This window comes from Bison bison, unplaced genomic scaffold (genome assembly GCF_000754665.1).
Source record: "Bison bison bison isolate TAMUID 2011002044 unplaced genomic scaffold, Bison_UMD1.0 scf7180017864241, whole genome shotgun sequence".
In the NCBI taxonomy this organism is placed as follows: domain Eukaryota; kingdom Metazoa; phylum Chordata; class Mammalia; order Artiodactyla; family Bovidae; genus Bison; species Bison bison.
Window position 1 is genome coordinate 224,791 of NW_011494813.1, and position 22,303 is coordinate 247,093.

The window sequence follows — 22,303 nt, forward strand, 5'->3', positions numbered from 1 at the left end:
GGATTTCTTTGGAAGGAATGATGTTAAAGCTGAAACTCCAGTACTTTGGCCACCTCATGTAAAGCAGAGACTCATTGGAAAAGACTCTGATGCTGGGAGGGATTGGGGGCAGGAGGAGAAGGGGGTGCCAGAGGATGAGATGGCTGGATGGCATCACTGACTCGATGGACATGAGTCTGAGTGAACTCCAGGAGTTGGTGATGGACAGGGAGGCCTGGTGTGCTGCGATTCATGGGGTCGCAAAGAGTCGGACATGACTGAGCGACTGAACTGAACCGATCCTACCTAGCAACCCACTACAGTATTCTTGCCTGAAGAATCCTATTGACAGAGGAGCCTGATGGGTTATACTCCACAGGGTCGCAAAGAGTTGGACATGACTGAAGTGACTTAGCATGCAGATATGCACGCACGCACCCTACTGAGCAAATCGCTAGTATTCTGGAAAATTAGAAAATCAAGACATTCTGGTAGGACTAAGTAGAAAACAACAGTATAAACAGGCCAAATATTTAGCACAAACAAGATGAAGATTATGTCTAAATACTAATTTATTCATTGTATTAATTTGATTTTTCTGTCCTTATAGTGTTTTTTTCTTTTCTGAGCAGACTATAGAGTGGTATATGCATCTGACATTCCATGACATTCAAGATTGTTGCCTTTTGTTTGCAAACTTGGGAAAAATGAGGTCAATTTGATTCTTATTCAGTTGGTTTTGTTCAATGTAAAACAAAAGTAGCACTCGACTTCTATTTAATGATTAGAATAATGGCTAAGCTCAACAAGATTAGAAATATGGATAGTAATTTGAACTATTCATAATCCATGATTCAATAAAAGGAATACGTAAATATCATGAAAAGAGTTGTATTTGAAAGACAGTAAACATGTGACTTCCCAGGTATAAAGACTTCACCTGCCAATGCAGGAGACACAAGAGATGCAGGTTTGATCCATGGGTCAGGAAGACTCCCTAGAAAAGGAAATGGCAACCCATTCCAGTATTCTTGCCTGGAAAATTCCATGGACAGAGGAGCCTGGTGGGCTGCAGTCCATAGGGTAGGGAAGAATAGGACATAACTAAGTGACTGAACTGGCACACAAACACGTAACAAAACTGTTTTGAAAAAAAAAATATTGCGTTTTTCATTTTCATGCTTCATACCATGTCAGGTGGCTGTCTGCAAAAATTCCTTTAATAATCAGTATTAAATATGTTATTCTTTAAGCCACCATTCATTTTAACCAGAAAATTATCTATATCTAAGTAAATTAAGTCAGTAATTTTTATGTTACAAATAAAATATAACATCCTATAGCTAAATATTTTGAATAACTGACTTTTGCTTACTTTTCTTACTTTAATTATGACATTATGCTTTGACATTAAATGAAAAACACAATCCGATTTCTTAAAAAGATTACAAAATTAGTACTTTCAGTATACATGTTTATTTTCCAATTAATTTTATTGATCTTACAGGCAGAGTAGTATCTTGATCTCTATTACATTCAACAACACCAAAAAATCTACAGCTCTGGTGTCAATATCAATAATTACTAAAAATCGAGCAAGCAATTTCCAACTATCTGCAATTACGGAAAGCAGATCCAAAAGGCATATAACAGCAATAACAATAAAATAGTATTTGTGTTAAGACATAAATAGCCAACGTAAATGTAGTACCTCAGGCATTTTTCTAATTGTGGTATTTACACAAATTTTGGAAATTAAATTGAGCACACTGGCCAGTCTACTAATGATCATGAAAGACAAAATATGTAAAAGTGCCTATTTTGCTAATAGGATATGTTCAGCTCTTTAGCTTGACATTGTGTGGTACAGTTATCCCTTCCAAGCATTACAGATCAATACTACATGTGCCTCAAGCTCTTTTACAGATGAATGATCTGATGAAGATGCCCTCATCTCAGAAACTAAGGTCATAAATGTTTACCTTCCCTTGAAACATTCAGAAGGCTTGCTGAACCTAGAGAAAGCCCAATCTCAAACTACTGGAGGAACAGCGACACCTAGTGGTCATTATACTCCTAAACAAATATCTTAAAAGTATAAACAAGGGTATCCGTGAAGAAATCGCCACAAATGCATCCCCCTTAAATGTGACAGAAGCCTATTTCCAATGAAACTGAATCTGAAAATCACAAATACTTTCATTATCTTTTCTATTGATCAGTAATAATATAAACTGTAAGGAAAAGCCAGCATTGACCTTAAAATGTTTAATCAACAACCCTTTGCCTTTGTAGATTTTTATAAAAATCCAGTTTTGATTTCTTCATGTCTGAGTTCTTGCTTATTGTAGGATGACATAAAGAACTCTGAAACACTCTGAACCACTGAATGATCGGCTTTGTGGGTCTTTTATGAATACATGGATTGGAATGTCCCAGCAACAAAATTAAACACTCTATACAACAGTGAACTAAGGCTCAAAATCAAGACATTATAAAAGCTGCCAGTCTGTTAATTCTTGTTGGATGGAGTTTACACGGGACATTTTATTAATTTCTTGTCAATAGGGAATATCAGGTTCATCAAGATTTTCTAAAACAAATGATTCATGAATTATAGAATCACTTTACCATCAAAGTCATTGTTTAGTAAGTAGGACTGTTTCCTATTAGTGAAAAAATCGGTACATTCTTTAGCCATTTGCACAGTCGATCTGAAGCGGTCCAAGCAAGCTTTTGCTGTTTGCTGGAACCTTAGCTCTGTTCACTACGCATACTTCCCATCAGACCCAACACTGCTCCCCATGTCTTTCTGGCCAACTCCAGAGAAACTGCACCTTCCCGTCACCAGGGAAGATTTTTCCTGAGCACAAACCCCATTGTTGTTGACAGGACATACTGGAATTATCCCTTCCAGATGGACTGAGGTGCCCCCCACAGTGCCAAGACATACATGAATGAATGTAGGTGGAGTCACTATCTATTGACTTATTTCATCTCCCTGTATTTCATTGCCAAGGACCAAAACTAGACTTTCTCCCTCCCTGTAACCTTTTAAGGCTCTGTTGAAGACAACAAATAGATGCAAGGCTTAGACAACAGTTTTTGTGCTAACATACCACCAGCCTCTCCAAATGAAGAATGAGCCTACTTATCACTCCCAGATCACCAAACTATCCCCACTCCAGCCACATGCCATGTCAGTGACTACCTGGGACATTCACCTAAATGCCACTTGGGTGCACAAAAGGGCTGGAGAGGCCAAGGCTTCCAGTGACTGTTTGCAACAGTCCACGGGAGTGACATCTCATAGGTACCTTCAAATTGCGGAACCAAGAAGAAATTTTAGTGTCATTTAAGATTTTCATGTAAATGTTAATCAAGACATGTTCCAGTAGGTATCTCTTGCCCAAAGAGACAAGCAGTTAATTTTATTAAAGTAATGACTGTGATTTATGTGCATTTAAAATTAACACTAAAGTGAGGTGCTGTAAGTTTAAAGCCCAGAGTTTTCTCCAGCCAACTCCCCCCAGTGACTCTCCAGTCCTCTTTTTCCAAGGTCCTCAGTTACACGAGGATGCATGGGCTATAGCCACAAGCAGTCAAATGTAACGTTTACTAAGGGGACAGCAGCCATGAATGGCATTGGAGGCACATGGAGGTTGCTTTCCATTGCCTTCATTACGTAGCTTCATCCTCCCTTTCCCCCCTCCTTTGTCCCTTTGCCTCCCTTATTTCAGCCTAAAGCTAACAGTGAGAGTATGAAGCACTGCTGTGCCCTTCTGCTGTCTGAACACCTGGGTTGAGTAACAAAGATGACTTCTGAATTCTAGGAGAAAATACTGCAAACTATTCACCACTCAACACACCCAGATAGTCTCAGATGAAGAGTTATGGGCAATCATAGGTTATCATTACTGTCTGCTCATAAGAATAATGTTCTCCCCCAAATAACCCAGAACTTGAACTGGAATTTTGAGTTAAAGGTCTCTCTTCTACCTGTCGGTATTCACCTATCTTGACTTTGTGCATGTTTTAAGTATGAATTAGAAGAGGTTTGCAAATAAGTCTTGTCAGAGTTACCAGCGCACAAAAACATCTTTATTACCTCCTTTTCTCACATAAGCTAGCCAAAGAGTAAAGTCAATTATGCTTTTTACTAGTCGCCCAGGGCCATTCTTCCCTGGACCTGGAAGAGTGGAGAAGGGTCTAGCTGAATGGCTGGATGAATGGCCACCACTAGATCCCACCCACCTAGAAGTAATTTGGTCTGGGTCTAAGCGCTAATATCATGCTGCCAAGTCTCTTTCTGAAAAGCATAAAAGCAAAATATCCCATTCCAGCAAGCAAACCAACCACAAGGGTGGTGCCAAGAACCTTTGGGGCCCTTTTCTTGGCTACTCGGAATGCAGTTGGCAGCACTGCAGAGATTAATATATTGTTGACATGTCCCAAAACCTTGTTAAATGTTTTCCTCTTCAAGACACGCTCGTAATAGGTTTCCAAGTTGGGTCGCTTTCCATTTCCCCAGTTTCTCCTCGCAAACCCCAGGAACTTCAGTCGATGCAGTGTAACAGCAAGTGATACGTCCGCCAGGGTGAAGGATTCCCCGCAGAGCCACGGCTGGCGGCCTTCTTCTAATTGGGGAAAGAGACACGGTGGGTTAAGGGCAAGCCCTGTACCGACAGACAGGGCTTTCCAGGTGGTGCTAGTGGGAAAGAACCCGCCTCCCCACTCAGGAGACATAAGAGACACGGGTTCAGTCCCTGGGTTGGGAAGATCCCCTGGAGGAGGGCACGGCAACCCAGTCCAGTATTCTTGCCTGGAGAATCCCATGGACAAGGAGCCTGGTAAGCTACAGTCCATAGGGTCACACAGAGTCAGACATGACTGAGTTACTGAGCACACGTGCACGCATTGTACAGACAGACTCTGGTTGGCATCTCTGCTCTTAGTGTTGAGGGCAAGGGTGAGTATAGCAAAAGATGAAGGCTATGGTACATTTTCTTGACAATCACACTCAGTGAGTAATTCTATGTTTAAAAAAAAGGAGGGCAGCATGCAAATGTATCCCAAGCTACGGGACTTCACCTTCCAATGCAGGGAGTGCAGGTTCAATCTCTGGTGGGGAATATATGATCCTACATGCCTCTCAGCCAAAAAAAAAAAAATCACAACATAAACCAGAAGCAATATTGTAACAAATTCAATAAAGACTTTAAAATGGTCCACATCAAAATAATCCATCCCAAAGCTAAGGGACACTTGGTTGACACCTGACAGGCACCTGGGTCCCTAGGTGTCACTAGAGCTACTTAAGCTCAAAGCCTGTCTATCATGCCTCCAAGCCAACAGAGTTAACAGATATTTCCTCGTGGGTTAAAAAAATGACACATGTACTTGAGGATTTAAACATCACTCAGTAGTTGCTGCTTTTGTTAATTGTTACTTATTTAAAACAGAAGAAAATCCCTATTGTGAAGCAAGTTGCAGGTAACATGGTCTTCAACTTTGTGGTCAGTCAGAATAGTGCAAACAGTCCATGTGTCTGCACTTGGGCTTCATCATTCACTCATTTTCACAGGTACAGAAGACGGGTGCTCACCAGCCAGCCTGCCCATACACACAGGCTGACTCCCATGTTATGCTAAGTTCCTTCAGTTGTTTCCGACTCTTTGCAACTCTATGGAGTGTAGCCCCCACCTCTCCCTGCCCCAGGCTCCTCTGTCCATGGGATTCTCCATGCAATGATACTGGAGTGGGTTGCCATTTCCTCCCCAAGGGATCCTCCTGACCCAGGGATTGAACCCATGTCTCATGTGTTCAGTATTGGCAAGGGGGTTCTTTACCACTAGCACCACCTGGGAAGCCCACCCATGTTATACTTTACTTCAATTTGCAATTTTTCTCCCACCTAAGGAAAAAACTAGAGGGAATGTTCTAGCAAGTAGAACACTCCCAAACTAACCACTGTAATTAAAACTTGTGAAACAGGCCAGGTAGGAATCTACCAACCATAACTTAAGTTATGCAAAAAAAAATTCTTCACTGGCTATATTTCATATAAATGCAGAGTTACAACTAGACACCTGGGTTTTGTTGAATTCAGTATTATTGTTGCTATCATAAAGTCAAACTGTCCGTGAGTACTAACAGTTAAAGATAGTTTACAGAATGTTTTGGGTGAAATCTAAGAATGTTCCCATAAATACCCCTGGTATACAGAAAAAGACAAAAAGAACATAAATGAGAACCTACCTGGGGTTTCTTCATTTCTTCTTTGCAACTCAGTTTCAACCTGATCCAAGACTTTCTCCAATTCATCAAGAATTTTCTTCAAATATTTGACATTGTCATGGTCAAGGAGCTTTGACTAATTAACAAAAACAACTAAGTAGGTTATTTATGCCTGTAAAAATAATCAGTGTAGAGCAGAGAAGATATAAATTTTTATACAGTGGGAGTCTGTTTATATTAGACAATGAGAAGAAACAGAATAACCAAAGCAAAAGCAAACCTGAGCGGAAATGCCCTGGCTGTGAAACTATCCCAGGGGCCAGACTCATTGTCCACTGGCAACTCCTGTGGGACTGAAGGATCAGAGAGGACAAAGAATATGAGGGCATAAAGAGACTCCTGTCACTGGGAAAGGAGTTCGGGGGAGAACTGATGCGTGCATATGTGTATGGCTGAGTCCCTCTGCTGTTCACCCGAAACTATCACAACACTGTTTGTTAATCAGCTTAACCCCAATACAAAATAAAAAGTTTAAAAAAAGAGAGATTCCTTTCATGCCCAACTCAAGAATGCAATTTTTTAGTGTTTTTTTTTTTTTTTTTTTTTCAATCTTTTGGCCACACCTAGCAGCATGTGGGATCTTAGTTCCCCAGCCAGGGATGGAGCTCCTAACCTCTACATTGGCAGTGCAGAGTCTCAGTCACTGGAGAGCCAGAGAAGTCCTGAAGATGGTTGTGTTGATTTTGTTTTGCTTCGTTGGCCATGTCATGTGGCACGTGGGATCTTCCCCGACCAGGGATTGAACCCATGTCCCCTACATTGGGAGCACAGAGTCAACCACTGGACCACAAAGGAAGTTTAAGAATGGAAATTCAGCAGTCTTCAATGAATGAATAACTGAGGGGTCAGAGATGTGTGACTTCCCTGGTGGCTCAGTTGGTAAAGAATCTGCCTACAATGCAGGAGACCCAGGTTTGATCCCTGGGATGGGAAGATCCCCTGGAGTAGGAAATGGCAACCCACTCCCTTATCCTTGCCTGGGAAATCCCATAGACAGAGAAGCCTGGTGGGTTACAATCCATGGGGTTGCAAAGAGCTGGCCATGACTGAGCATGCACGCACACACACATAACTCAATAGCAAGTAAACAATTCAATTTAAAAATGGGCATAAGATCTAGATAGACATTTTCCCAAAGATATGCAAAGGCCAATAGGTACATGAAAAGATGCTCAACATTTTTGATCATCAGGGAAAACAATTCAAAACCACAGTAAGATACTACCTCATCTGTTAGAACGGCTATTATCAAAAAGACAAAAACTGTAAGTGTTGACAAGGATGTGGAAAAAAGGGAATCTTTGTGTTCTATTGGTGGGAATGTAAACTGGTACAGCCATGATAGAAAATAGTGTAGAGGTTCCTCAAAAAATTAAAAATAGAACTAATACACAATCCAGCAATTCTACTTCTGGGTATTTAGCCAAATAAAAACAAAAACATAAATTCTTAATAACTCATATATCTGGGTTCTAGAAAATGGTACTGATGAACCTATTTCCAGGGCAGGAATCAAGATACAGACACAGAGAACAGGCTTGTGGACACAGCAGGTGACGAGAGGGTGGATGAACTGAGAGAATAGCATTGAAACATATACATTATCATATGTAAAACAGACAGCTAATGGGAAGCTGCTGCATAACACAGGGAGCTCAACCCACTGCTCCGTAACAACCTAGACGGTGGAATGGGGTAGGGGGTGGGAGGAAGGTTCAGGATGGAGGGGATATGTGTATACTTATGGTTGATTCACGCTGTTGTATGGCAGAAACCAACACAACATTGTAAAGCTTATCCTCCAGTTAAAAACAATTTTTTAAATTAATCTGAAAGATACCTGCAATCCTATGTTCCTTGCAGTATTATTTACAATAGGCAAAACAACTTAAGTGTTCATCAACAGATTAATGGATTTTAAAAAATTGTGATGTGTATATATAGAATGGAATATTTTCCAGCTACAAAAAAAGAATAAAAACTTTGCCATTTACAACAATGTAGTTAAACCTTGAGAGAATTATGCTAAGTTAAATAAATCAGACAGAAAAAGTCAAATACCATATGATCTCTCTTATTTGTGGAATCTAAAAAACAAACAAATAACTAAGCTTCTGAAAGTGAAAGTGAAGTCGCTCAGTCGTGTCCAACTCTTTGTGACCCCATGGACTGTAACCTACTAGGCTCCTCCCTTCATGGGATTCTCCAGGCAAGAGTTCTGGAGTGGGTTGTCATTTCCTTCTCCAGGGGATCTTCCCGACTCAGGGATCAAACCCAGGTCTCCTGCATTCCAGGCAGGCACTTTAACCTCTGAGCCACTAGGGAACTAAGCTCATAGATGCAGAGAATAGACCAGTGGTTGCCAGAGGCAGGGGGTAAGAGGTAGGAGAAATGGGTAAAGGTGATCAAAACGTAAAAAGGCAAAAAATGAAAGGTGTGAGGGGAAGATATACAGTATTAAAAAAAAATCCGCTGATTGCTTTATTGGTATAAAAAGGTCATAAACAGAGGTCCAGCTGACTCAAAGTGCAAAATACCTGAAATGACAGATTCCTATGATATTTTATTAACCTGCTTTTACATTTTATAACTTGCCTTGGCAACCAGCATGAGCAATATCTGCTCTTCAAGAAATTGTCGTTAAGTCTGAATATCAAATCTAATAAAGAAAAATTCTTTCTAAAAGCAGAGCATGAGCCAAAGGTAACATGTGCACTGATGATTTGTGATATTTAATAGAAGATATTCTAAGAAATAGCAATACTTTTACAAAAAGTGGACCATTTAACACAAATAGCAGATGTCAATTGAGGACAGCCTGGTTTACTTACTTTAAGTCGCTTCTGTTTTGCAATGTATGCCTCTTGTAAATCTGGGTTTTCTTCGGCAAGTTTTTTCAGTTCAGACTCCGTGTTACCAATTTGGCCTGATGATGAAATCAGTTTTGAAACAGAAAATTATTTCCTCCCTTCCATATAAGAAACAAGGAGAAGTAGGGAAACTTGATGGTAAGAGCATACGCGCTGGGGGGTCACGCCCTCTCTCTGCCCCAGACTCCCCCCTCTCTGTGCCTCGGTTTCCTCACCTTTAAATTGCAGCTATGAGACTATCTGCCACGCAGGTTGAGGATGAAATAAGAGGCCCCTTGGAAAGTGCTTAGAGCAAAGTCTAGCACACCGTGAGTGCTAAGTGCAGAATAGTTGTCCTACTTTTCAGTCCCTTTCAAGTCTTCTGTAATAAACTTTTTTTGTGAAGGGAAGGAAAAAGCATTATTTAGAGAAATATTTATTCTGGATGATAGAACTATGGTCAGAATACTTGCTTCAAACCATATGATGGGTATTTATGAGGAGGAGGAGGAGGAACACGAGGAAGGTGAGAGGCCAGGAGAGAGACGAGGAAGATGGAGTGAGGGAGAGCGGGGAACGGGAGAGGACTGAGCAGGAGGGCATCAGAAAGAAAGGAAAACAGTGCAAGTAAGAGAACCCTAAAAACGAGGCATGATGTCATGGGAAGAACGTGCTTGGCGGAATTGGAGATCTGAGTGCGAGTGTTCCTGGTCACTCCTCAGTCTGACCACAGCCCCTTCCCTTCCCACCACTGGGCCATGAAGCACACCTCCTGCTCCTCATCCCATACACTGACCCATCCCTATGCTCAGGATAGGAGGAAGGAGAGAGGTAGCGGTCACAGTTCAACCTCAGTGGATCACCACTCACTGAACCTAGAGGCAGAGTAATGATGAGACAGCCTTCACATAATGAAACAAAACTAAAGGACCAGAAATGTGAACTCCATCGCCCATAACTGCCTGCAGACCCCAGCTGTTCTGATTCCTAGTCTGTCTGTCCCTGTAAACATGTTACGTTCTTTACTCTTCCACAGGCCACTCTTCTGAGTTTTATCTATGCTTGGTCCTCAAGGCCAAGAGCTGGAAAATCAGATCCTAAAGACAACAAATGTCCAGCCAAACAGATGAAGCACAGATTCATCTGCCTGGTACATGGATCGATGTGTAACGTGTATGTCCCCAAAGCAAACTCAACAATCCCGCCCCCAGGTCTTCCTGAGATGTGCTGGGTGTCAAAAATGAGTGAAAAGAAATGTGAGGCAGAAGTGCAGGTCTTTAAGACCTCTACATACTGCGAATCCTTGTTGTTGCATAAGCTGGGATCATGGAGTCCACGGTTAGCTCAGGATGTAAAATGCAGCCGTGTGTATAGGCATCCATGGGCAAAGAGTCAAGTAGTTCTCGATAATGCTGGACCCGTGGGTAATACATGCTTCCTTTATCAGGCATTAATCTGGGTGTTTTTTCTAAAATATACATACAAACACATACACAAACATTGAAGAAAAAGTTACAAATGAGACGTTACAACTAAAAGCAAAAAAGAAAAATACCAGCCCCCTCATCATTAACATTTTCAATATTATATGAAGGGAGGTAAAGGATGACATTTTCCCAGCCTCAACATTCAAAACTTGAATTGAACTGATGTCCTAGACCAGATTCCAAACCATGATCAGACTTCTCCAACTCGCAAATCACTACTCTCAAGGTCCAGATTTTCATGCCAACTCCTCTGTGAAATCTTCTCCAACCTGCCACAACTACCAACATCTGACTAGATCAAGTGTGCCTTCCTCTGTACACAAAAAATACTTGGTACAAACTCCTTTATAACCCTTATCACCTTAATTAGTTATTGTATCTTTTTGCCCTATGAACTCCTTCAGGGCAGAGAACATATGATCCAGAGTCCAGCATCGTGTCTCATACACTTCATGTGTGCTTAGTCGCTCAGTCCTGTCCAACTCTTTGCGACCCCATGGACTGTACCCGCCAGGCTACTCTGTCCATGAGGATTTTCCAGGCTAGAATACTGGAGTGGGTAGCCATTTCCTTCTCCAGGGAATCTTCCCAACCCAGGGATCAAACCCAGGTTTTCTACATTTCAGGTAGATTCTTTACTGTCTGAGCCACCAGGGAAGCCCAAGAATACTGCAGTTGGTAGGCTATCCCTTCTCCAGAGGAACTTCCCAACCCAGGATTTGAACTGAGGTCTCATTTTAGGCCATTGGTAAATGTTGGTTAAGTGAATCAAGGCTCATTATGCAAAGATGATCAGGGACCACACTTTACAAGGTTCCAGTACATACCAAGAGTGATCCTGTTGATGTATATGGCAGAAACCAACACAATAGTGTAAAGCAATTATCCTCCAATTAAAAATATTTAAAAAAAAAAAAAGAGTGATCCTGTTGATGCTATGTGAATGTGAATGGCTAGTCTTCATGGAATTCACCAGGAAATTCTGGTATTTTATCTCTGGAAACTGGGTTTCACATAAATCTTCTGTTGTTGGTTAAACTCTAGACTATAGACTCCTAAAGGTAGGGATCATGTACTATTCTTTGTTGAATCCCCAGTTGCCTAATATAATGTTTGGCTGATAGCAGGTGTTCAATAAATTTCAATTAATAAATGAATATGTCCCCAAATCGCTAGCTATAGGAACATTTGCGCTGGAGAAGCTCTGGAGCAGTTAATGACGACACTGACATATAGAGGCTGAGACATTCTCCTAAGAGCCCACAGCTAAGTAGAGGCAGAACAAGAACCAAAGTCATGAACTCCTAATGCAGTGCTCTGTTGTATTACATCATCATAACATCTTCGAAGGGTATACTTTTCAGAGACTATCCAAGAAAAATAAAGATAAACCACATGATCCAGAGGCCAGGATAAGTTCCTGCAGAACCAATTCCCACTTTTAACTCTCAAACTGCCTCTAAAAAAGTGCCAAAAAGCTTATTAATCCAACGGTTAAAAAGAACAGCCTCTACTCTATACATTTCTTTTTGCTTATTCACTTATTTAGTTTGGGTTATTTATTTAATTTAGAATCCTTTTGAGCATCCTACACTCATTCATAAGCACTGACAATTCACAATTGGTTGCAGAGCATTTCAGGCAAGATCTCATCATGCCAGACTAAGAAGAACAAGCTTTTAAGTGAATAGGCTATTTCTGACTCTCTAAGAAAAACAGAAGATGGATTACTCGTCAGTGGGCAAGTGTCTAATTCCCTGCTAGCGACTCTAATTCTGAAGTCTGCATTAGAATGACCAAGGCTCACATGTCAGCTGCAAACTGCTCATGAACTGTGGGTTTGCCCAACTAGATCACACTTCCTTATGGACCTTTCAGGATCTCAGAATGTCACCAGTACCCCCAATAATGCACAGTAGACATTCCCATGAGAATAACAGACTGGCAGCTTTCTAAGGTGCTTGCAATTCTGAAGAGTTCTTAACTTTTTGTTTGCCACTGACCTCCAAAATAATGTTCTTAAATGCATAAAATACATAGCATTGCAAAGAAAATTGATTATATTAAAGTATGTTATCAGAGTAAATTTAAATGATAAAATAGTAATATGGGTGTCTTTTATTAACACATTAACAAGATCTAACAGCAGATCTAATAACTACAATAATTTCAATGTAGTGAGGGGCATAAGTGATATTTAAGACATCTGCAATAACCATAATGCTATTAACACATCACCATCATGTGAACATATGAACAAAGTCATAGGCGCTTCTGATACTGCTTTGAATTCTGCCTACACTGGAAATGAAGGAACTGATCCATTTCTTTTGGAAATTAGTGAAAAACAAAGATGTAATTTTTTCCCCCTCTAAGATAGTAAATCTCCTGGATTTTGTTCACAGACCACTAGGGGTAACAGTTCACAAAGTATGGTCGGAAAATCCCTGGGCTTCCTGAAGACACCCTCAGAGGGTCTACAAATCAAAGCTGTTTTTATAGTAATATTAAGATGTTCATTGCTTTTTCATTCTTAACCTCTCTTGAGTGTACAATGGTATTTTCCAGAGGTTACACAATGTGTAAAAACTCCATCGCTCTGACAGTTAACAGGATATGAGGCTTGTATGTTCTTGTATTTTAAACTTTTCTCAATTTTAATTTCTAATTTGATAAGTATTGATAGATAGCCCATATAAACAAAAGCTCTCTCAAGTGTCCTCATTAACTTCTAAAACAAAGGGGCCTTGAAACCTAGAAGTTTAAGAACCACTGCTCTGGAGGGTTCAAGAACCACAGGTTAATAACCATAAATGATGCAGCATTTTAAAATGCTTCCCAGGTTGTTAAATTTATGGCTACTGGCTCTGGCTGCTTTGTGGGGCCAGGCTGGGGTCTTGACTTCAGAACAGCATACCACTTCCTTCCTGGAAAGAGAATGAGAGCAGGAAAAATAATGTCTAATTGCTTTCTGGGAAAGGTCCATCTGGCCAAGCCTGCATCCAAATGTTTGAACGCCTGAAAATAATCTTCTACTCAGTGCGCCATGAACTATATAACTATCTCCTAAGACAACTTTGTCAGACAGAGGCTCAGATACCCGCTGAACCCATGTTCTTTTCCAAGCTCACTTTCTCTCTTCAAGGACACCCTGTCCACATGACGATGTACTACTAGCATCTTCCTGACACCAGCAACAAATTAGCAACAGACAGCTGCCTCTGGAAAAAGAGTTTTTTCAAAACACAATTGGGAATTTCCTTTGAGTGATACAGAAAATCTTCCCTCTCATTCTCATCTTCTTTTACTTTCCAGTCCTTTCATAAAGCACTTTTGTTATGATACTTAGAAAATCTTTTCTGGGTCTATCTTGGTCAGGAGTGAGAAAACAACAGAAGGGTTACAGGGGCAGGAGAGACAGAGGATTTTAAAGAAAAAGCAATAAAAGAAGTACCCAGCACTGGGGAGGAGCATTGCCGTAGTGGAAGCCAGGATTAGTGACTAAGCTGGAAGAACAAACAAATACATTGGCATAAGACCTGACTTTGTAGAAACACTGAGTAGGGACAAAGGCAAGACTAAATTTAGGCAGCAGATCAGAAACAAGCGGATAGACACAAAGCAGAAAGAGGCGATAAACAAGGAGAAAACAAAAGCACGAAATTTGAAATCAGAAAGAAAGGATAAAATCATATTGCAATCCATTTAATGGGGACATCAGCTCCATATATCCTCAAGTCCCTGTGTTGCTAAGTAGACTAAGAATGGCCCTGAGCAATTTTTTTAAAAAATTACATTGTTTCCCCAAGAGCAAACAATAAAAAGAGTTTAGCTTCCCAGGTGGCACTAGTGGTAAAGAACCTGCCTGCCAATGCAGGAGACGTACATAGGCGATGCAAGTTTGATCCCTGGGTGGGGAAGGTCTCCTGTAGGAGAGCGTGGAACCCACTCCAGTATTCTTGCCTGGAGAATCCCATGGACAGAGGGGCCTAGCATCCACTAAAATTGAACAAATCACAGAAAGTTGTTTTAATTACTTTTTAAAACCACTTTTATTGGCATAATCAGGAGTTTTAAAGACTCCGTTTCTTTTCCTTACCATATACCATATTTTCTCTGCATTCAGTTACACACTTTGAGCTAATTTGCAATTTCAGTAGATGTGCTAACAAGTATGTAATGTTACTCAATTATATATGAGAGCCTTTTATTAACAGACATAAAATTATTTATTCTATGACCTTAACAATAATTGGAAATTCCTTTACATAAATATATTATTTAAAGTAACAGTCATTTCAGAATTAATATTATTTTTTAAATCTGAATTAATTTTCTACTGATAAAACTGTATTCATAAAATAAATTTACATTTCCTAATTGGACTTAATATGTGATCCTTTAATCTACCAGGATACTGGGATTCTTTCCAAACCAAATTCTTTTCCTAAGAATATTCAAAATGACATATATGGACATAAGACATGGGACATAATCTTCAGAGAACTATTATATAACGTATTAAGTTACCAAAATTCAATATTTACCATACGACACCCTTGATTCCAGGTTACCAATGAGTTATTTGACAATAATAAATAGTATATATTCTAGTATTTTGTAGTTATTTAATGCTCACCTTTTTTTTTTTTTAAATTTTCTAGTGGCCATGTTAAAGTTCATTAAAAGAGATTACAATATACCAAAAGCATAAGGATGTAAATATGTAAATACTGATTACACAGAAAGGTTGAGAAAAGTGTACAGGCCAGCAAGCCATCATTTTTAGTACAGTCTCATTTGGTAGACTAATGAAAGATACCAACAAATAACAGCAAAAGTGATGCCTGCTGATGACTACACTCTGTTCTGGAGATGAATGGATACACTTAAAGCCTCTCATTTGAACCACGGGCAACTACACACCTCATGAAATTCATTCAAGTGTTATTCATTCTAATTTGTCAACTTTCCTCAAAGTTCCATCCATAATTGACCAAAATGCTGCATGTTCTATCGAGTTCAAATGTAGCAGCTCACAATTAGCCATGCTCTGGATAGAACCTACACTTCTGAAACAACTCAAGATCACACTTGTCTTTTATTTCATTGTTGGCTGTTGTTGGTAACTTATTAGCAAGCCAGGGCTCCCATCCTTCATTAACAAAGCTGATTTTTCCAAACAAAATTCATATACTACTTTTAGTCTTGTTAAACTTTATCTTAGTTATTGTTCCATGCAAAGCATTTCATAAGCTACTCATCATTTTAACGACTGCAGTTTACACATCCACAAGTTAACAGTATTTCTTCCATGCCTTTATTCAAATCATTTATGGAATTGTTAGACTCAAATCAGAGAACAGAAGCCTAAAAGAACACCAGCAGAGATCCCTGTCCAAGTTGATATCTATTTTCAATATTTCATTCATTTTAATCATTCAAAAATATTTATTAAGCTCCCATTAGAGAACATTCACCATATGAGGCACTGGAAATATAGTTGTTAGTGAAACAGACACTGTCTCTGACTTCACAGTGCATACAGGGTCTGCCAGTAAATGAAATAATTAAGGTGTGATAGAATTATCATAGGATAAGTGAAATGAGAGAATATAGCTAAATAAGCAACATGGTATAAGAAATTTATAAATGAATACTCTTCAGAATGGTGGTTTATTCATCAGAATATATGTATTATTCTTATCTAGCCATACGTGCTCCTTCATTCCACAGGGCTATCATATGACACAATCTCAAATGCTCTACTTAAATCAAGAAACACTATACCAAGAACTATGCCCAGCACACACTTTTTAAAGTGTTAGAGACATTCTCCAGTAATGTAAAACTTATGCTGGATCCTTTTAATCAAGATACTCAAAAATATTGTTTTTAATTTTTGACAACACATTCTAGAACTCTGCTATACATAAAGAAGTGTTTTACAGCACTGCTTAAAGCTTAAGCAATTACTTAATGCAAAATAATTTGTAGTACTGCTTCTCAAACTTCTATGTATGTATGAGTCACTTTGGAATCTTATTAAAATATAGATTCTGATTCAATAGACTTGCAGTAGGGTCTAGATTTCTGCCTTTCTAATAGACTCCTGCTGCTGCTGCTGCCAAGTCGCTTCAGTCATGTCCGACTCTGTGCGACCCCATAGACGGCAGCCCACCAGGCACCTCTATCCTTGGGATTCTCCAGGCAAGAATACTGGAGTGGGTTGCCATTTCCTTCTCTAATGCATGAAAGTGAAAAGTGAAAGTGAAGTCGCTCAGTCGTGCCCGACTCAGCGACACCATGGACTGCAGCCTACCAGGCTCCTCCGTCCATGGGATTTTCCAGGCAAGAGTACTGGAGTGGGGTGCCATTGCCTTCTCCGAGGTGATACCAATGCTGCTGGTCAATGGAAAGAAAGAAAGTGAAAGTGAAGTTGCTCAGTTGTGTCCAACTCTTTGCAACCCTGTGGACTGTAGCCCACCAGGCTCCTCTGTCCATGGGATTCTCCAGGCAAGGATACTGGAGTGGGTTGCCATCTCCTTCTCCAGGGGATTTTCCCTACCCAGGGATGGAACCCGGGTCTCTTGCATTGCAGGCAGACGCTTTACCCTCTGAGCCACCAGGGAAGCTGGTCAATGGAATACATGTTAAATAACATGTTATCAATGAATAACATTTTCTCTCTCTTGTCTGGCACTTTTCCTAACCTCCATGAATTCTTAATAATAAATATACATTATGTTAATGATCATTGTGATAATGCTTACATGTTTATTTTAGATAAACTTCATCTAGAAACTAGAGTAGCCTTCATTTATATAAAGTAATTGTTTTCTTACTGCCTTCATATCTACTATAGGTTTTAGTTCCCTTAATCTTAATCTTTATTTAACCCTTCCCAACTGAATGACTCTTCTCCTTGGGAAACAGCAAAGAGTGAAATAAGAGTTGTTTGGATTGCTTTATCTCCGCAACTGATAAAACTATGACACCTAGTTCCCAAGAGAACAAAAAGAAAATTCAAGTTTCAGACTAAGAGCTAGGATTCTTCACTGTCTGTTTACTCTATCAGTACAACCAGAATTAAGTTCTTAGTTTCCATATTTTCATCTTAATGTTTAGCCCACAATGCTTTCTCCTCTGATTCAACAAATTGTAGTAAGAACTTAGTATTCACCTTGAGCAGGACTCAGAATGCATTCCAGTTTTGCTATGAAATAGTCAAAGAAAAAGAAAAAGCCTAAAGAAAAATTTAATAAAGCCTAATCATCATTAACATGACTATATTGTGAAGTACCATTGTACATTACTGAACAATTGAGAGTAGAAACAATGTAAGGAAGAGGAGGCGGGAAAAGGCTAGTGATAGTAGTTCAAGGGATGCTAAACAAAATATTTAAATATGATTTTCATTTGCTGTATCTTTTTAAAGTTTTTGATGACTTATAGTAGAATTCTTATGCAATTATTTTGTCTTATTCACATTACTATAATCACTTCTCCCAAGAAATACAAATTATTATTTAACAGACTTCTCCATTTCCAAAAAGCTCAAGATTGAGAAAATGTATCTTAAATCAATTAGCCCCCATTTTCTGTACAGTCCCCAGAATTTAGACTTATAAGGGCTAGCAAATAATGATGGATGGAAAAGAAGTTCATTACACCAAGTTAAACTCCTTGGTTTAGATAGATGGCCAACTCCAATCAAAATCCTAGGGAACTAAACACTTAGATTAAGAATAAGGGTAGGCCATTGCTAATCTAATTGCCTGTGGCAAACCCCACCCCTATTTAGGTCCTATACTTATCTTTCTTCTAAGTACCTCAGACTTTTTTTTTTTCTGCCTTAAAATTTCCTTTCTCAGCTTCCAGTAATTTGAGGTTATAGTCTGGTTTTATCCTGCCTAATTAACATTCGAATAACTGGTAGCAGATGAAGAGTAATTGGATCTTATCATGCAGTTCCTTTTTCAGACGAGTTGTTAGCCTGAAAGCTAAGAGCCCTCTGTTCTGTTCTCAGTTCTGCCATTGATCAGCTGTATAATCTTGGGCAAATATTAAAGCTACAGTTTACCTGAAAGGCTTGTTATTAGGGAAGGAGCAAGGACAATGTGTAAGTGCCAATGACTATGAGCGACAGTCCATGTGATAGGAAGGTTTGGATTTGAAAGGCTTACATTCCGGCCCATTCTGCTATAAAACATCTATGTTACCTTAGGCAACCTTTTTCTCTTTCCTCGTGTACAAAATAGGAATAATTAATCTACCATGCTTATCTCAGGTTTTTTTGGTTTTGTTTTTTTTTTTTGAAGACTGACTAGAACAGAAATTACAAAATGTCGGACATAGAATAGGCTGTCAATAATATGAATCTGACTTCAAGGCTAATAAATTACCACCACAAATCATACACCTGCAGGGTTTCTTGCAATGAATTTAAAAGGGAAATTTCAACATTAAAATTGGTAGTTTATATGAAATCGTTTCAATGGAGTCACAATGGCTTATACAAATTATGCTATTGACCCATTTTTATTTGTGTGCTTATGGAAATGGAAAAGGTTGTTAGCACTAAACCACCATCATGAAACCAAAAGGAAGGGAGAAGGAGGGGAGGAAGGGAGGAAATAGGAAGCAGGGAAGAAGAGAAGGAGGGGAGGAGGGATGGAAGGGAGGAAGGAGGGAAGACATATATTTGTGTTGAAAGTAAATCCAAGAAATCACAAATAGCCTTAACATTACCATCCAGGAAAGTCTGTTCAAGATAATCAATGATCTGAGTGGCCTCACAAATAATGTTTTCCCCGTGGATAAGGACGGGCACTTCTCCAGTTGAGTTCAAACGCATAAACCAAGGCTCATTGTGCTCACTCAGGGGCAGACTTACATCATGTTCCTCGCACTTCAATGCCTTTTCAGCAATTACCAAGCGCACCTGGAAGAGTTCACATTGGTTACCACAACGCAGGTAGGCTTTTAATTAAATGACATCCCTGGATACCAGCCAGCAGCCTTTTTGTGCTTCCCTGAGTTATTAATATTTTCAACACCCCTTTCAACTCTATTCCTGGAATTAACAAGTGAGACATATTCTCGCACCTCAATCTTGTAAGTTAGAAAAGATACGTAATGAGAATGATTCTGGCAATATTCAGTGCACGGTCACCCTCTTCATCACTACTACTTTTCTTTGTGTCCTAAACCTTATGATGCGTCCCCATAGTAAGAACCTGAAACAGATACACTAGGCCTGTTGAAAAGTCAATCAACCAAGAGTAAAAGAAGGAACCCTGGATGGGACGGTTGCCGGAAGGCGCTTCCCTCTGCCTCACTCTCCAAAGGCCCCGGAGACGAGGCCTCCCGCCCCAACGCCGAAAGTGATGTTTTCTGTCGCATTTCATGAGTGGCGGTGCCTGAGTCACGGCCTTCCCATCTCAGACTGATTTTCCCTGCTCCTCCATATAAAACGCACCCCTGCCCCACAGGGCGCGCCGCCCGCAGGGGTCGAGTTGGAGGTCTCGGTGGGCGGGCTTCCCCGGGCGGCACCCAGCGGGAGCTGTCCAGGTGCTGAAACCCGATCTGCGCCGCCCGCCCGGCCGAGGCCTTTACCTTTTGAGAGCTGAAGGAATGCGTCCAGTGGTACAGAATGAGCTTAACCTCTGCGTCCGACTTGCCTTCCGCCATCAAGGGCGCTCCCCCTCTCTGCTCGTCCTGCCTCCGAGCCATTTCGGGGTGCGCGAGAGCGGGAGGGCCTCGCCGGTCCGTCCTTTACTTCCTCCAGCCACACTGCCCTGCAAAGAGCCGTTTAGCTTTTCCGGGTGCCACCCGGAGCCGGGAAAGTTGCGTGCGGGCGGATGGACGAACAGATCACTGGGAAGTGTAGTTTCGCCGGCGAGAAAGCTGCGGGGCGAGTCCGCAAAGACTCGGGGCGGGGTCTCTGCGCACGGAAGTCACTTGGGAGGTGCAACTGGACGTTTTGTAGAGGAAATGATCTAAAATATGAGTTCCTGATTATTTAAAATGAGTGATGAAACATGTTAATTGCAAATTACTCATGGGTTTTGTAGATGGAGTAGAGATGGCTCAGGTACAAAAGCATCAGTTTCCCAAGATACTTAGGATTCCTCATGGAGAGGCTGTGCCTTTGGTGGAAGGTTGATAGACAAAACATTTATCAGTTTTCATTAGAAGATGCTACTATGAGGTCATGTAACAACAACAATAAATCTCCTTAACAATGCGAATTAAAAGTCTAGTTGTTAAATACAGAAATTTTTTATCCATTTAAAAATTTAATTCATTTTATTTAAGTATTGTTGGTTTACAATGTTGTGTGTGTTTCTGCTGCACAGCAAAGTGATTCAGTCGTGTGTGTGTGTGTGTGTGTGTATTCTTGTTCATATTTCTTTCCATTATGGTTTATTACAGGATCAAATATAGTTCCCTGTGCGATGCAATAGGATCTTGCTGTCTACCCCTTCTATATACAATAGTTTGCACCTGTTAATTAACACAGAATTTTTAGAGCAGAATTACTTGGGTTTGTTTCCTAGTTTTTCAATTTTCCCAATTTTTGAAGTAGAGATAATTTTATTTTCCCCATAAGGTTTTTGTGAGAATTAAATACAATGTTAAACACCCAAAACAGGCTAGCATGTTGTAGACACCAAATATTATGTACAATTTCAGTTGCCTTATAAACATTCTCTTTATAAACATGGTCAAAATCATGATTTTATGATAATCTAGTCATTATTATACACTTCTCAAAATTCAGCACAATAGTAAATCAGCAGAATTTCTCTTTTAGTGAATATGTATTAATATGACTGTGAAATGAATGCTTGTTATAATTCATCCAGCAAATATTTATTGAGTATCTACTGTGTTCCAAGCATTGTACTGGGCACTGGAAATACAAAGATGTATAAGTCTTCATACATGGCACCCAAGATATAAGTCTGGTGGCAGGGACAACAAAATAGATGACCACAGTGGAGATGAGAACTATCAGTTTAAGAGGAAACACAAGTACTAAGAGAAATGAAAGGTCTAAAAAAGGCCCCTAGAAGAGATAGAAATCTCACGAGGTCCTTCCTCTCCTTTATAACACTTTATTTGTTGTTCTTTGTAATTATTGTTTAAAGATTTTTATAGTATCTCTTTATACCCTTGCATGCATGCTAAGTTGCTTCAGTCATGTCCAACTCTTTGGGACCCTATGGACTGTAGTCTGCCGGGCTCCTCTATCCATGGGGATTCTCCAGGCAAGAATACTGGAATGGGTTGCCATTTCTTCCTCCAGGGGGATCCCCAACCCAGGATCCAACTCAAGTCTCTCATATCTCTTGTTGGCAGGCAGGTTCTTTACCACTAGCGCCACCTAGGAAGCCCCTTTTTATAGTGAAAGTCACTCTGTAGCCTGCCAGGCTCCTCTGTCCATGGAATTCTCCAGGCCAGAATACTGTAGTGGATAGCTGTTCTTTTCTCCAGGGGATCTTCCCAACCCAGGTTCCCTAGTCCATAGAGATTCTCCAGGCAAGAATACTGAAAGGGTTGCCATTTCCTCCTCCAGGGGGATCCCCCACCCAGGATCCAATTCAAATCTCTTATATCTCTTGTTGGCAGGCAGGTTCTTTACCACTAGCGCCACCTAGGAAGCCCCTTTTTATAGTGAAAGTC

The 22,303-nt window shown here is 40.2% G+C and overlaps 1 protein-coding gene across 1 annotated transcript; it reads right to left on the bottom strand.

Moving 5' to 3' along the window:
- Positions 1–1,436: 1,436 nt before the first annotated feature.
- On the bottom strand, positions 1,437–20,623 carry GDAP1 (ganglioside induced differentiation associated protein 1). Its single transcript, XM_010846938.1, has 6 exons — positions 20,231–20,623; positions 19,364–19,556; positions 10,420–10,593; positions 9,108–9,202; positions 6,238–6,352; positions 1,437–4,616 (listed from the first exon to the last, which is right to left on the bottom strand). The coding sequence occupies exons 1-6, from the start codon at positions 20,345–20,347 to the stop codon at positions 4,234–4,236; spliced, it is 1,077 nt and encodes a 358-aa protein (XP_010845240.1). The 5' UTR covers positions 20,348–20,623; the 3' UTR covers positions 1,437–4,233.
- Between the last annotated feature and the right edge of the window lie 1,680 nt (positions 20,624–22,303).